Here is a 13,911-nt window from a genome sequence, read left to right on the forward strand (position 1 = left end):
AGGCTCTGGCGACCCCAAGCTCCTCATGGAATTTGGGGGTGGAGAGGGAGGGATGGCCTGAAGGTTTAATGTGGCCACATATATCGTTCCCGAGATGGTCGGGCTAGCACCTTAAGGGTGCTGTGTTACCGGAGCGTACCGGATCTGTATCCGGCAAAGGACCATCACATCGATAACACTCCCCAAAGCCTTCGGGGAGTAACCTTATCGCTACAATAACAGTATTTTTATGAGTGAAGGCCTTTAAGACCGGATGAAGGATAAACAAGACGGATGGTGGTACAACAAGGAGTGGGTTATACTGAGCCCGGTCTCACACATTAAGCAAATTATTAGCTGACGGCTCAAAAAGCTGACTTTGGCTATCGAAGCCCCGACCAGAAACTTTGTGAATGTTCCGCAAAGTCGAAACTGGGAGGCATCACTAAGCTATAGGTGGGCGAAATTCAGAGCGCCATCAATCTTAAAAGATCTCTCATTGAGCTGATGGGACTGCAAAGAACTTGTGGTATCGCTGACAGGTCACTTCAAATAGTATAAACCCGTGAATGTCATTAGGATATATGGCAACCAAAACTGCCCTTCTTGCCTTGAGGAAGATGAGACGGCATGGAATTTGTATGCTCCTGCCGAGCCTTCGCTAGAAATGGATATTGAACTTTTGGGATAGCTTTGTAGGGTTCTTATGATTTTTATTTAACTTTGTGTTTAAGTTACTTTGAACTTTGTAATTGTAATTTGTTCTATCAATATTTTAATTTTCAATATTGATTTTTTAATTTTCAAAATTTTCATGATTATTCAACTTTTTACATCAAGAAGATATAATCTACATATGTGAATATTCATGTTAATAAAAATAATAAAAAGATACTACAACTGGCGATCCTGCCAGGAGGACAATAAGAAAAGACAAACTAATTAGAAAATATCATAATATTTTTAAGTAAGTGTAGATGGTGTGTATTTTTTTTAAACAAGCCCAATATACACAAAAGCTAAATTATTGCTAAAAGAAGAGTAGCTTATACATAAAAGGAAGATTGAAAATAGCTATGTTTGGGCAAGTGACGACAATATCAAAAATTATATAAAAAATCTAAATCTGGGACACTTGAAAATGGCACCAAAAAAAATTTCAGCTTTTTGAAGTGCATTAATGAACTATTAAAAAAAAAATAAATAAATGTAAGGCGCGATAACCTCCGAAGAGATCTAAGGCCGAGCTTCTCTTCCAATTTGCGTCGTGCTCTTGATTTTCCCTACAAATTGGCCGGACGGGACCTACGACTCCGAACGGCATCTGCAAGGCAGATGAGTTTTCACTGAGAGCTTTTCATGGCAGAAATACACCCGGAGCGCTTGCCAAACACTGCCGAGGGGCGAGCCCGCTTAGAAAAATTTTCTTCTAATTAAAAAACCTTATTTCTAAAATTTTGATGTTGCTTTGCCCGGGGTGCGAACCCAGGGCATACGGTGTGGTAGGCGGAGCACGCTACCATCACACCACGGTGGCCGCCATGAACTATTAACAAAAAAAAAAAAGCAAATTTGCCAATGAACCGTCAAAGTAACTTAAACGCAAAGTTAAATGAAAATAATAAGAATCCTACATTATTCCCGCCTTAAACCTAAATTAACATTTACAAGTTTTTTTCCATATGTAAAAGTCGTTGAACCATTAGCTGCTGTTAAAATAATATCTGATGATTTTTTTGTACACGATAATTTCGAAGCTGGAAGCACAGAAAATTCTGCCCCACTATCAATCAAAAATTGTTAACTTGTTTTCTTTGTCAAATATAAATAATAAGAACCCTACAAGCTTATATCTCCTCCACATCATCTTCCGAAGGCAAGGGACTCTTCACTACCACATGATTACTCCCTGTTCTGTTCCTTTGTTGTCAGATCGTGGGCTATATCTCCTTAACAACGAAGTAGAGATTGAAATTCAATTAACAAATCCAAAAGCATTATCCATCTGTTCGGGTATATCTCGTTATAAGTAAACTAGGACTTATACAAATAACCGTAAAAGTAAACTAGAACTTTATATTATGATCGAATTTATTACCTAGTGTATTACAAGATGTGTTACAGAAGAAGGGGTTTATTCTTCTTTGCATTTTTACTATATTACATTTTTTTTATAACATTTCAGCTCGATTTCGTTGTTTCACCAATTATTTTTGTAACTTTCAACATGAACCATGTTTGCGTGTTCTATTCGAATTATTAAAACCAGCACATGGATCGCAATGATCAGAGGTGCTCTCAACATTTTGAACAGTTGGGCAGCAAGGACTACACGGATCACAAGGATGACAAGCGTTGAGAAGAGAATTAGTGCGCGAACGTATCTGCTCAAGAAATGGAGCATAATTCGCCAAACCGGATAAACCTCTAGAAGAGGTTGACCTATATTTTTCACCCGAGCTTCCCCTGCGGGAAGTCGAATCAATTGACGGTATAGTAGATGCAAACGATATCGGCGATATGTCGTCAACATTTTGTACTGATCTTTGTCTACTATTACGCGGTGATGAAGTGCCTCTTGTTGCATACATAGACGGTGGTCCTGAAGGCATTGATATATCTTCGATATTTTGGTTTGGTGATTGCGTTCTGTATTGCCGTGAACGTCCTGTTGTCGACATTCCCATGGAAGGTGGGCCCGAAGGCAAAGAAAAGTCTTCCAGGTTCTGAGTTCTACCACGCCGTGATGACCCTCTTGTTGTTGACATTGGCGTTGATTGTGCACCAGAAGACATTGATGTATCTACTATATTTTCACTTGGCAAGGACATACTACGCCTTCTCCTTTGTCCTACACTTGCGCCATCTTTAGCACCTTCAGGATATACACGTGTTATAGAATGTATTGAGGTCGCCATTTTCAGTTGCTCTTTTGCAGCATCGAACAAAGGTCCTTGCTGTCTACTCCGTTCCCCTTGATCCGTGACTGATGCGCTCTCTGCAGGCCTTACCTTATGTTCTTGTTCATATGTACCGCTTTGCTGTATTGTAGTGTGCGTTTGCTCCACAGTGGCCGGACCGATTTGACCGCTATTACCTCTACCTTCAGAACTGCTTCTAAAGGGAGAATCTCTCTGCCTGTTATCACTTCCTCTTCTTGAATCTGGTTGACTATAAGAAAGCCGACGTCTAGCTGAGCCTGGTCTAGGACTATCCGTTGTGTATGGAGTTGATGGCGTTCCCGGTAAAGTTGGCATACTTTCATCTGCCAACCTGGGGTCTAAGAGAAAGCGTCTATCCAGTGGTGATTCATATGAAACATCTGCAAAACTTGGCATGCTGATACTGGATATATGTTCGCTAGCTGGCGATCTATACGATGGCGCTGATATATTTCCCAACATTTCACTTGGTAAGCTGGAAGGTATGCGTGGAGTTAGAGGTGGTGGAGTTCTTTCATACGATGGCTGACTAATATCGTCCAGTCTTTCACTGGGTAGATTTGAAGGCATAGGTCTTCTTTGTAATGAAGCTCTGGGTGGAGAGCTGAAGTACGCGGGCTCACTTATGTCCGTCAATTGCTCGTTAGGTAAATTTGTTGCCAACGGACGTCGAGGTGGCGATCCAACTGGTGTTGGCGAATGCAATGAAAATTGTGGTGCTGGTGGATACGGACTTTCAGCTGGCGGAAGTCCTGGTGACGATGGCGGACGATGAGCAAATCTTCGCGGTGAAGGAGCGGACGGATCATCTTGTCTTGTGGAACCTATAGTTTTATATGAATCCTGTGCATATCGAGAAGGTGTGGAACTTAGCATTCTAAGCTGGGCATAAGGAGTTTGCCAGTATGGGCTTTGTTGTTGGGGAATGCCCTGTGATCGCGGTGGCGACGCACCGTATGATGAGGCAAAAGTTGGTGGACTCTCGTCCGCAAGCCTAGAATCCAGCAGAAACCGCCTGTCCAATGGTGAACCACAAGAAGCATTTTCGAAAGAGGGCATCGACATTGCGTCCAGCCTTTCGCTGGGATATGAAATCGATGGAGTCGGTGGTGTACGATATGATGGTGCTGAAATATTCATTAGCTGTTCCTGTGGTATGCTCGACAAATTTTGCAACATATTTTCTGTATCCATAGATGGCAATTCATCATCACATGGTAAGCTCATGTCGGCCAAATTTTCATTCGGCATATCTGAAAGGTTAAAGCTCAATCGTCTACGAACGGAATTACGTAAATTTTCTATATGTGCCCCAGGTCTAGGAGTTTGAGTGAGTACTCCAGAATCCGCTGAAGGTGGAAGTAGTCGTTGGGGAGTAGGTTGCGGGAACTGCGTTTTAACTTCCTTAGTGTGTGTTCTTATGGAGCCGCATGGATCGACCGTAACGACGATGTGTTGAGTTGTACTCTCAAGTTGTCCATTCTCGTTTTCTGTACGCTCTACAACAGTTTCTCTAATGCATTCGCCTGCTTGATCACTGCCTTCGCCAGGGCTAGATTGTCCAGGGGAACTTGTGGCCTGGGGGCTATTTATTTTACATTTCAATGAATTAAATCTTGCAAGAATTTCGCAATATGTTTGGTCAAAGCTCGGCTCTTCTCCTCCATTAGACACATAAGGGCTTCTAGGAGTAGGTGATGGTGAACGCGAAGACACCATAGAAGGCATGCTTTCGTCTGCCAAACAGGGGTCCAACAAAAATCGACGATCCAAAGGTGAACCACACGAAGTGTCCGCAAATGAAGGCATTGATTCGCCTGATAGATGCTCACTGGCTGGAGATTGATACATTGGTTGACTCATGTCGCATATCATGTCCGAAGGCAGATCATGCGGCAACGAAGGTGTTCTGGGAGGTGGAGTCATTTCATAAGATGGCGCGCTTATATCAGCTAAACACTCATTTGTCATACTTGAAAATGACCTACGTGTAGGCGAGGGTCTTGGCGGGCTATTGAAATACGCCGGCTCACTTACATTCATCAGGCATTCATCTGGAAGCTCTGCTTGCATTGCACGTCTTGTTGGTGGTCCAATGGGAGAAGGAGAGCATAAGGAAAAACGTGGAGCAGGTGGATACACAGGAGATGGTGTTTGTATGCGCTGGCCTCTCGGTGATGGTGAAAAGCATGGAGCTGGTAATGTTCGCTGAAGTGGAGCAGATCTAGAACGTACACATTGTGATTGAGGATATGGTGATGATTGACGCGCATTCGGACATCTATGCGAAGGGGATGGCGTTTGGGAGGAAACCATTGATGGCATGCTTTCGTCTTCCAAGTACTGTGAAGGTGTTCTGCATGGCGATGAACCGCGTGGTGATGATGCCAAAGATGAAGCGAAAGTTGGTGGACTTTCATCCATTAGTCTGCGATCTAACAAGAAGCGCCTATCCAACGGTGATCCACACGATGTGTCTTCAAACGAAGGCATCGACATGCTAGCCAAATGCTCGCTAGCTGGCGACTGATACAGCGGTGGAGTCATATCGCATAACTGTTTGGACGTCAAATCATGTGGTAGCGAGGGCGTGCGTGCAGGTGGTGTCATCTGAAATGACGGTTCACTTATATCTCCCAAACACTCACTCGGTAAGTTTTGAGGAATGCAAGGAGGGGAAGTACGTGGAGGACCGCTAAAATATGCTGGCTCACTGATATCTGTTAAACGTTCACTCGGCAAGTCAATGGGCATGGGATGACCGCCTACAGGCATGGGTGAATACATAGAAACTTGTGGTGCTGGAGGTGTGGGTGTACATGGACTTGGGGCACGTGAAGGTGTACAATTCGGTGAGCGTTGTGACATTAGCTCTGCTAAATTAAATCGGCGTTGTGGCCTCCTACGTTGTGGGGTAGGCTCATAAGACTGTTGAGCAGAACTGGCTAACCGAGGTGTCGGAAACACGCGCTGAGCTGATGAGCTTACCCGAGCAGGAGAAGGCGATGGTGGCCTGCATGGTGTACTTAAACGTCTCGATGGTGCTGACGGGCCAGATGAAGTAAATGACGGTGGACTCTCATCTGCTAATCTTGAATCTAATAGAAAACGTCTGTCTAAAGGCGAACCGCAGGAGGCATTCTCAAACGAAGGCATCGTCAACTCGTCCAACATTTCGCTGGGAAAAGAGATCGAAGGCGTTGGAGGTGACCGAAACGATGGCATACTAACATCACGTAGCATATCCGATGGCAAATTCTGTGGTGTCTGCACTCTTGCGGGTGAAGGTGGTGTGGGCACATCGCATGGCGAAGCAGGATATGAGGGCACCGAAACATCTTCTAAATGTTCACTAGGATAGCGCACAGGTGAAGGTTGAAATCTGATGGGAGAAAAGTATGGCGGTGGCGTTGGCGTTTGTGGTGTTGGCACGCATATATCTGGTGTATTCATAAGCTGTATGGGGGAATAATGGAATTGTGGTGTTGGTGTTCCAATTGGACTTTCATACATTGGCGCCGACTCATCATCCAAACATTCATCTGGGTATGATTCTTGTTGCATCTGTTGTTGTTGTCTTCTTGGCGACTGCGAACGTCTTTGCGGCGTACGTTCAGGCCAAGGTGCAGCATCGGAGACATCACAAAAGTCCGGTGCAGAGATATCACTTATATTGGGAATTTGGTGCTGCTGTTGTTGTTGTTGTTGCTGCTGAGAACAAACGTTACATTCTTCGCCACTAAATTGCGGATCCGAAAAATCCTCCAATTGCTGCGATGGTAGATCAGAAATGTTGAAGCGTGGTTGTTGTTGATAACGTGGTCTGGCATTTTGTGCTCGCATGGCCTCCAAAGCTGCGGCATCCGTTTTATCTAATTTAAATGAATTTGGAATAAGTTCATACATAACAGTAATTCTAACGTATTGTTTTTGTAACAACAATTAATTTAGTGAATAGATGGCTCCAATCCTGGGGCATCAAGGTTTCAAATAGGTGGTAGGAGCCTACTCTAGGGCTGAGAAGGAAAAAGAAAAGTTCTGGCGAAATGGGCGGTGGGATCCTTTGCTTCAAATCTTGAGGAGTGCACCATATCTATTGGGCATTTCTACAGCTCGGAAACAAAATTATCCCACATCTGACGGAGATTAAGAGGAACAGTTTACCGCTGAACTACAAACTCGACAGTCTGGAAGCGAGCCGAAGGGGTTTTTATACCCAAGTCTTGAAAATAGTACTACTAAGGTTCGAAATCGCTCAAGCCCTTTAGTGTAGCCTTCTTCGCTCTTAAAGAAAATTATTGAAAATGAGATTAGATGAAATATCCTGATGAAACAGAGAGACATCCCTTGGTTCTCCCAATTGGCGTCAGTTATCGCGAAACAAGGATAGCTGGCGTGACTTGTTACAAAACGCCAAAATCGCCTTGGCGGTTAAGCGCCAACTAATGATGATGCAAGACTTCTCGAAAATGACCCGTATGTTACAAAAACAACTCTAACGGTATAACTTGGCATACATACATGACAGATTCCCAAACATGCGCGGATGTTGAAATTGCTCATCCTCACACAAATCAAATTCTTCGGGTGCATACTGTCGTGGCGAAGGTGGAAAGCGATCCTGCTGTTGGGGTTGTCTCGCACGATCTTGTTGCGCTGGCTCGCAGCCACTAACCCGTTCCTCATTGATCTCATGCATGCTATTAAAATGGGTTCTTTTGGGAAAAATTAAACGATATTGTTATCTCTAATTAAAAAAAGAAAATACCATAAGCAAGTCAGAATTGCATACCTTCGATTTTCAAAATAAGTTCTTGCATTCGAATCGTCACTAAAATTCAAAAATACTGCATCTTTAATAATTACCAGTTTTTATTTTAAGGAGCATTAGAAACCATCACCTCATTTTGCTGCAAAGATTTGAAAGGTTTCAGTGTTACAACTTCATCAACGCTTCGTCCAAGGAAAGGAGAAATTATATATGACCACGAATAGTTTATTGAATTTTTATCTTTTGTTCTAAATCTTGTTCCAAATATTTAATTAGTTGATTTTGTAGTTTTTTACGTAAACCGAAGAACTGAAAAATTTTGAAATTGGTCTGCTCGAAAAATTTTGTTACAAAAATGATTTGTGTATTAGAAATAGATGAAATGTTTTTGACGGAATTTTATTTTGTGGTTTTGAAAATACAGAATTAAAGTAATTGTAAAACAAAAGGCAAACGCCAGTAGGGAGCTAAATAAATGTAGCCAGATTGTATGAATGCAATGTGTATATTTCAAAACTCACACTGACTGCATACCGCCCCAGAACGACAACAGGGCGTTGAGGCGTCTACCGCAGTGGCTGATAGGAGGAAAAGATACACCTACTTAAATAATGTCCCACAATTATGGCAACCAAAAAAAAAACACAAACCCGGATGAGGGTATACTTCTCATGAATGCTAGATAGCGAGGTAGATGGCGAGTCCGATACCTTAATCTCTGGCGACAGAATATACGCTCCGCCACCAGACTATGATGAAGTAAGTAAGGAAATAAGCTATATATTTATATCTGGCAAGACTGGTTTCTTTGAGATACGTAAAGTGCTGGAAGAGAGTAACGATACCAGAATCGGAACACCACACTTTTGTGGTCTTCAAACAGATTTTGTATGGTCGAAAAGCACTTCCTTGTATGCTGTTATATTTGAATTTGGTTTACTAGGTAAGCTTACAAGGCTTTGCCAAATTATGTCGATCAACGCTATCTGAACCGTAAAGGTTCGGGAGGGCTTCTTCTAACCATTCGAAACCAAGCGAGGCTTAAGACAAAGCGACTTTATCCTACTTGCAGATCTAAGCCGTAGTAACAATCTATTCTAAGAACGTAAAATTATCCAAAGAAGACGGATTGAAAGATGGAAAAGTGGTGCTGGGGCAGAACAAGGGAAGACGAATTGCTCACTGCAGCGGGTTAGTGGGCTTAGAATATGCACGTGGTAGGTATGTCTGTCGTAAGAGGCGACTAAAATACCAAATAGATTCAAAGGGGTTGTGTAGCGCAACCCTTTCAAAGGTTTGTCAGCGCAATATATGGCTTCTCCAAACCCAATTGTCAACCTCACCTATCCGTGGCGAATCCTGTTCTATTAACAGCCGAGGCTCTGGCGACCCCGAAGCCCCCATGTATCTAGGGGCGGGATGGCCTAGAAGGTTGTTGTTGTTGTTGTAGCAGTGCTTCCCCCCATTCGTGACCGATCACAAATTGTCACCAATATCCCCTAACGGGAGTCCAAGGAAACTTACTGTTTCAACAGGGGTGGACCATAATAAGAGGGGTGTTAGAGGCGTTGGTTTCACATTACATTTGAAGAGATGGTTGGTGTCATGTGGGGACACATTGCAAGCAGGGCATACATTTTGTATGCCTGGGTTGATTCTGGATAGGTAAGAGTTTAACCTGTTACAGTATCCAGATCGATGTTGAGCTAGAGTGACTCGCGTTTCCCTTGGGAGTGTGCGTTCCTCTTCTGCAAGTTTAGGGTACTGTTCTTTGAGTACTGGATTCACCGGGAAATACCTGGCATAAAGGTTCGACGCCTGTTTGTGGAGTGCACCAAGGACCTGCTTGTGTTTTTTGGCTTCAAACGGCTGAGTACTCAGGTGCCGTATTTCCTCATAATGCCTACGGAGATGACTCCTTAAGCCCCTGGGCGGTGTTGGCTGATGGGGTCTTTTCGCTTCATTATGTAGATGCTGTTCTGGGGACATAAGAAGACAACCCGTGGCGGTTCTCAGGGCAGTATTTTGGCAGGCCTGTACCTTCTTCCAGAGGGCAGTCTTTAGGCTTGGCGACCATATCTGGGACGCGTAGCATGCAATCGGCTGGCCAATAGCTTTGTAAGTGGTAAAGAGCCTCTCTTTATCTTTTCCCCAAGTACTGCCAGCAAAATATTTGAAGATTTTATTACGGCTCTGTATTTTCGGTACAATTGCGGCTGCATGCTTACCAAAATTTAGATCCTGATCGAACGTCATAACCAAGATTTTGGGGTGTAAGACAGTTTGTAGTGTAATGCCATTGTCGTGGATATTCAAAGTGGTCGAAATTTGGGACCTCCATGTTGTAAATAAGGTCGCCGGTGATTTAGTCGGTGCTAATGTCAGGTTTCGTGAGGTGAAAAAACTGGAGAGATCAGGGAAGTAGCCGTTTATTTTGTTGCAAAGCTCATCGATCTGTGGGCCTGGGTCTGTGGCCATTATTGTGCAGCCATCGGCATAGGAAACGATAGAAACTCCTTCTGGTGGCGAAGGTAGCTTTGATATGTAGAAGTTAAACAAAAGTGGGGATAGGACACCGCCCTGGGGCACCCCTTGTTTAATTCTTATTGGTTTTGATGTTGCATTTCTAAATTGCACCGATGACTGCCGGCCACCCAGATAATTTGCGGTCCACCTTTTAATACTTGGGGGAAGGGTAGACCGTTCCAGGTCTTGCAGTAACGTGCCATGGTTGACCGTATCAAAACTTTTGAAAGGTCTAGCGCAACGAGTACTGTTCTATGGTGGGGGTTTTGATTTAAACCGCAATTTATCTGGGTGCTAATGGCATTTAGCGCGATTGTTGTGATATTAAGTTTTCTGAAGCCATGCTGATGGCAGGCTAGTTGCAAATTTGCTTTGAAATAGGGGGGCAAAATGGCTACAAGCATCTTGGCTACTGGCGATAGGAGAGATATCGGGCGATATGACTCTCCTATGTTAACTGGTTTCCCAGGCTTTAGTAGCGGGACCACCTTGGCCATTTTCGGGAATGACAAAGGTGGAAAGGGACAGGTTGAAGACATGTGCTATATATTTGAAACCCTCTTTTCCTAGGCTTTTAAGCATCGGCATGGCTATATCGTCTGGGCCCACTGCTTTGGATGCTTTAGATATGAAAGTGCCTTTTTCGGTGACGATGAAGTCGGCGGTACGCTCGAGCAGGTGGTCGGATGCCAATGTTACCATTGGCTGCCAGTTGACGTGTTTACGAGTCCTGCGCTCACCATTGATATATCTGGCGAACTGTGACAGCTTCCTACCATACGAGTGGGGGCGTCTCCGTTTATTGTGCAGAACGTCGTTTCTTCTATTTCATCCACCCACATCTCATCCCTACTGTCCGCCCGCAAGTTTGAATGCCATAGATCGTGATGGGCATTGCAATCGCCTAAGATAATGCGATTATCGCCAGTGAGTAAGGCGCTAATATTAGGGCGGTATCCACTGGGGCAGCAGGTGGCACGAGGGATGTTGATGTTGATAATTTCTAGGTTCGCATCGCCTGACCGGACAGATAATCCCTGACGTTCTAAGACACTGACCCCGCGGCCCATGTCGGGATCAAATATATGATATTGAACTGAGTGGTGTATGATAAACGCGAGACCGCATCCATTTCCGCTCTCGCGATCTTTTCTGTGGACATTATACCCAGAACAAGTCTGCAGAGCAGATCTTGCTGTGAGTTTAGTCTCTTGGACGTCCCTGGGTAAGCATTGGGGTCCCCGTGTATTTGGCTTTGCGGCCTGGCAACATGGCGCAATGAAGGCTGTGGGGGTTCACGTCGCGGAGACCAGAACATATAGGAAAGTGGCACCGTCCAGGGCAGGAGCTGCATTGGGCGGATTTCGCAAACATATATATTCTGTGCTGGCAAACGGTATAAAAGGTGGTAGGGGCTAAGAATCAGTTTCCCTGACCTACACGATTGCTGCCGAAACAGAGGGAGGAAGAAGACGGGGGCGGGGGCTGATACTCGGCATTGCTACCCACTCTACTACGGAGATTGTAGTTATAAGTGGGAGCGGCCGTATGAGCTGGTGGCGCCGTAGGGCGCGAGCAGCAGCGGGTACTTGTTGTGGCTTGCTGAGCAGCAGAGCTGCTTCAATAGTGGGGGGGGGGAGGGGGGCTGGGGGCTAAGGCGTAGTGTAGCAGTATGCGTCATATCCATCTATGTAATACACTTGCGGCATTACGCATCATGAACCTCCATGCCAAATATATTTTAATAGCAATCATATTACAATATTATACAACATAAATTATTGAACTAACCCATACGGTTAACTAACATCAATGGAATGCCGAATATGAAACCCGTGTCCGTTCACAGCTAATAAATTTTGCTTATTATTTAAATACAACCAATTATGGGAACTATCCAAATTCCCGCATTGATCTGCTTAGGTTGCGAGACAGGCATACAAACTTACATGTATGCCTAACATTAACCAAAGTACTTGCATTGATCTGCTGACGTTGCTAACAATGTATACAAACCTACATGTATGGAGTCATGCATACAATTCTACATGCATACAAAGACTGTATGCAAACTTACATATATGCATACCCTATTACCAATGTACATATTTTTAGTTTATTAGTATTAAGATTATTATGAATGTATAGGTTAAGTAAATTACTATAAAAGAGAAAGCAATTATTTAATAAAGAAGATTCATGTTTTGACTACGAACGTCTTAGCTTCTTTCATTTTTAAAATTAAACACTTTTCATGGCGATCCTGCCAGCCTGATCTCAAATTAGCTGAAAATTTGCTCATTGCTGGACAGATAGATATCCTGCCAAGTTTTAATTTTTTCCGAAATTAAAATTAGCTAGATCTCGCCAGATCCTGCTAAAGATCTGGCAGATCCTGAAATAGTAAAAAGTATAAATAACCAACATAAAACAGTCCTGAGAAAAAGGTGGTACATTTTATAAATGGATCAAAGGATAAAAAGGGATTAAACAAACACATCAATGATCTTGGCAAACGAATTGAAGGCTAGAGAAGATTAGACGAGCACATGCTACTAAAAATTTAGATATCAAAACAAAATCGTTAATTCGTACAAAATTACTATGAGCATAAGGCGAAGTGGAATATGCGGACTCAAACGACATGTTACAAACAGCAATATTCTGAAGGATCATCCAAAGGATAAAAAAAAAAAACAATATCGGAGGCGTAACCCCAGACGCAATTAATATAAGTATACAAAATTTTAGAATCAATTGAGCGGCCTTTATGGACGCTAAACCATTAGCAAAAACGAAAGTTTTTGCTTAGGATTTTTTTTTCTCTCTTCTCTAAAATTGGAATTAAAATAATTAAGGAAAATTAGTTGAAAATTTTTTTTTAATAAAATATATAATATATTAAACTAATTTGTTAAAAGTTGAAATAAAATTCTTGTAGAAAAAGAAGAAGCGAAAAAGTAAAAATTTCTTATTCAAAAAAAAAAAAAAAAAACTAAAATGCTAAAAATTTTAAATTAAACTTTTATACGAAAAAAAAAAAATTCAAGTAAATTGGAATGTTTAGAAGACTTCTGTAAAATAGTAAATCAACTTCGGGCAGTTAACCTATCCTCTAAGAAAGGCCATAGAACAATTTAATAAGGGTTAAAAATCAAAATCACCATAACTACTAAAATGCAAAGAAACTCCTCAGATCTTCCTCTCTATTGGTGGGACGAAAATACCCGACACACTAGGGACCTACCCAAAGAGTTAGGAGGTTTAAAGAAATTGTGGAAGATAATAGGTATGGAAAGGGAACCCACAATTGAGGACATTATAAACCCCACTACCAGGGAGGAGGAAATAATTAGAATGATGAGGAGAGTGTTCCCTGAAAATTCTAAATGTTAAGCTATAGTAGCGCCTAATAATTTTTTTTCCTCTGAAAATTTAAATTAATTTTAAGATTTTTTTTTATAAACTATATTACGCTAATAAACCTAATAAAAAACATAGGATAAATAATAAAAACCAAATTTTATTAAAAATTAAACAATTGTTTTTGTTTTGAATGATTAAAAATTAAAGTTAGTTCATTTCTCAGAAAGATATTTATATAAAATTTTCAGCATGGCTTGGTGGACAAAAATAGCCCAAGGCATACTGATAGCGATAGCTGGCTATGAATTCGGTAAAGAAACCTCTGAA

General features: G+C 42.4%; 1 protein-coding gene across 1 annotated transcript; it reads right to left on the reverse strand.

The window, feature by feature from the left end:
* Positions 1 to 2,093: 2,093 nt before the first annotated feature.
* Positions 2,094 to 12,200, reverse strand: LOC137240487 (proline-rich protein 36). Its single transcript, XM_067766822.1, has 8 exons — positions 12,168 to 12,200; positions 9,600 to 10,146; positions 7,714 to 7,774; positions 7,443 to 7,636; positions 5,266 to 6,793; positions 3,692 to 5,202; positions 2,790 to 3,661; positions 2,094 to 2,702 (listed from the first exon to the last, which is right to left on the reverse strand). The coding sequence occupies exons 1-8, from the start codon at positions 12,198 to 12,200 to the stop codon at positions 2,202 to 2,204; spliced, it is 5,247 nt and encodes a 1,748-aa protein (XP_067622923.1). The 3' UTR covers positions 2,094 to 2,201.
* Positions 12,201 to 13,911: the final 1,711 nt, after the last annotated feature.

This window comes from Eurosta solidaginis, chromosome 1 (genome assembly GCF_040869045.1).
Source record: "Eurosta solidaginis isolate ZX-2024a chromosome 1, ASM4086904v1, whole genome shotgun sequence".
NCBI lineage: Eukaryota > Metazoa > Arthropoda > Insecta > Diptera > Tephritidae > Eurosta > Eurosta solidaginis.

Excerpts from the sequence above, each read along its gene's own strand:
- LOC137240487 (XM_067766822.1), bottom strand. The coding sequence starts at position 12,200 with ATGCAAGTACTTTGGTTAATGTTAGGCATACAT. Across the intron at positions 10,147-12,167 it reads GGTTAATGTTAGGCATACAT|ATCGATGAGCTTTGCAACAA; the intron begins GTAAGTTTGTAT and ends CCAGGCCCACAG. Across the intron at positions 7,637-7,713 it reads ACTTATTTTGAAAATCGAAG|AACCCATTTTAATAGCATGC; the intron begins GTATGCAATTCT and ends TTTTCCCAAAAG.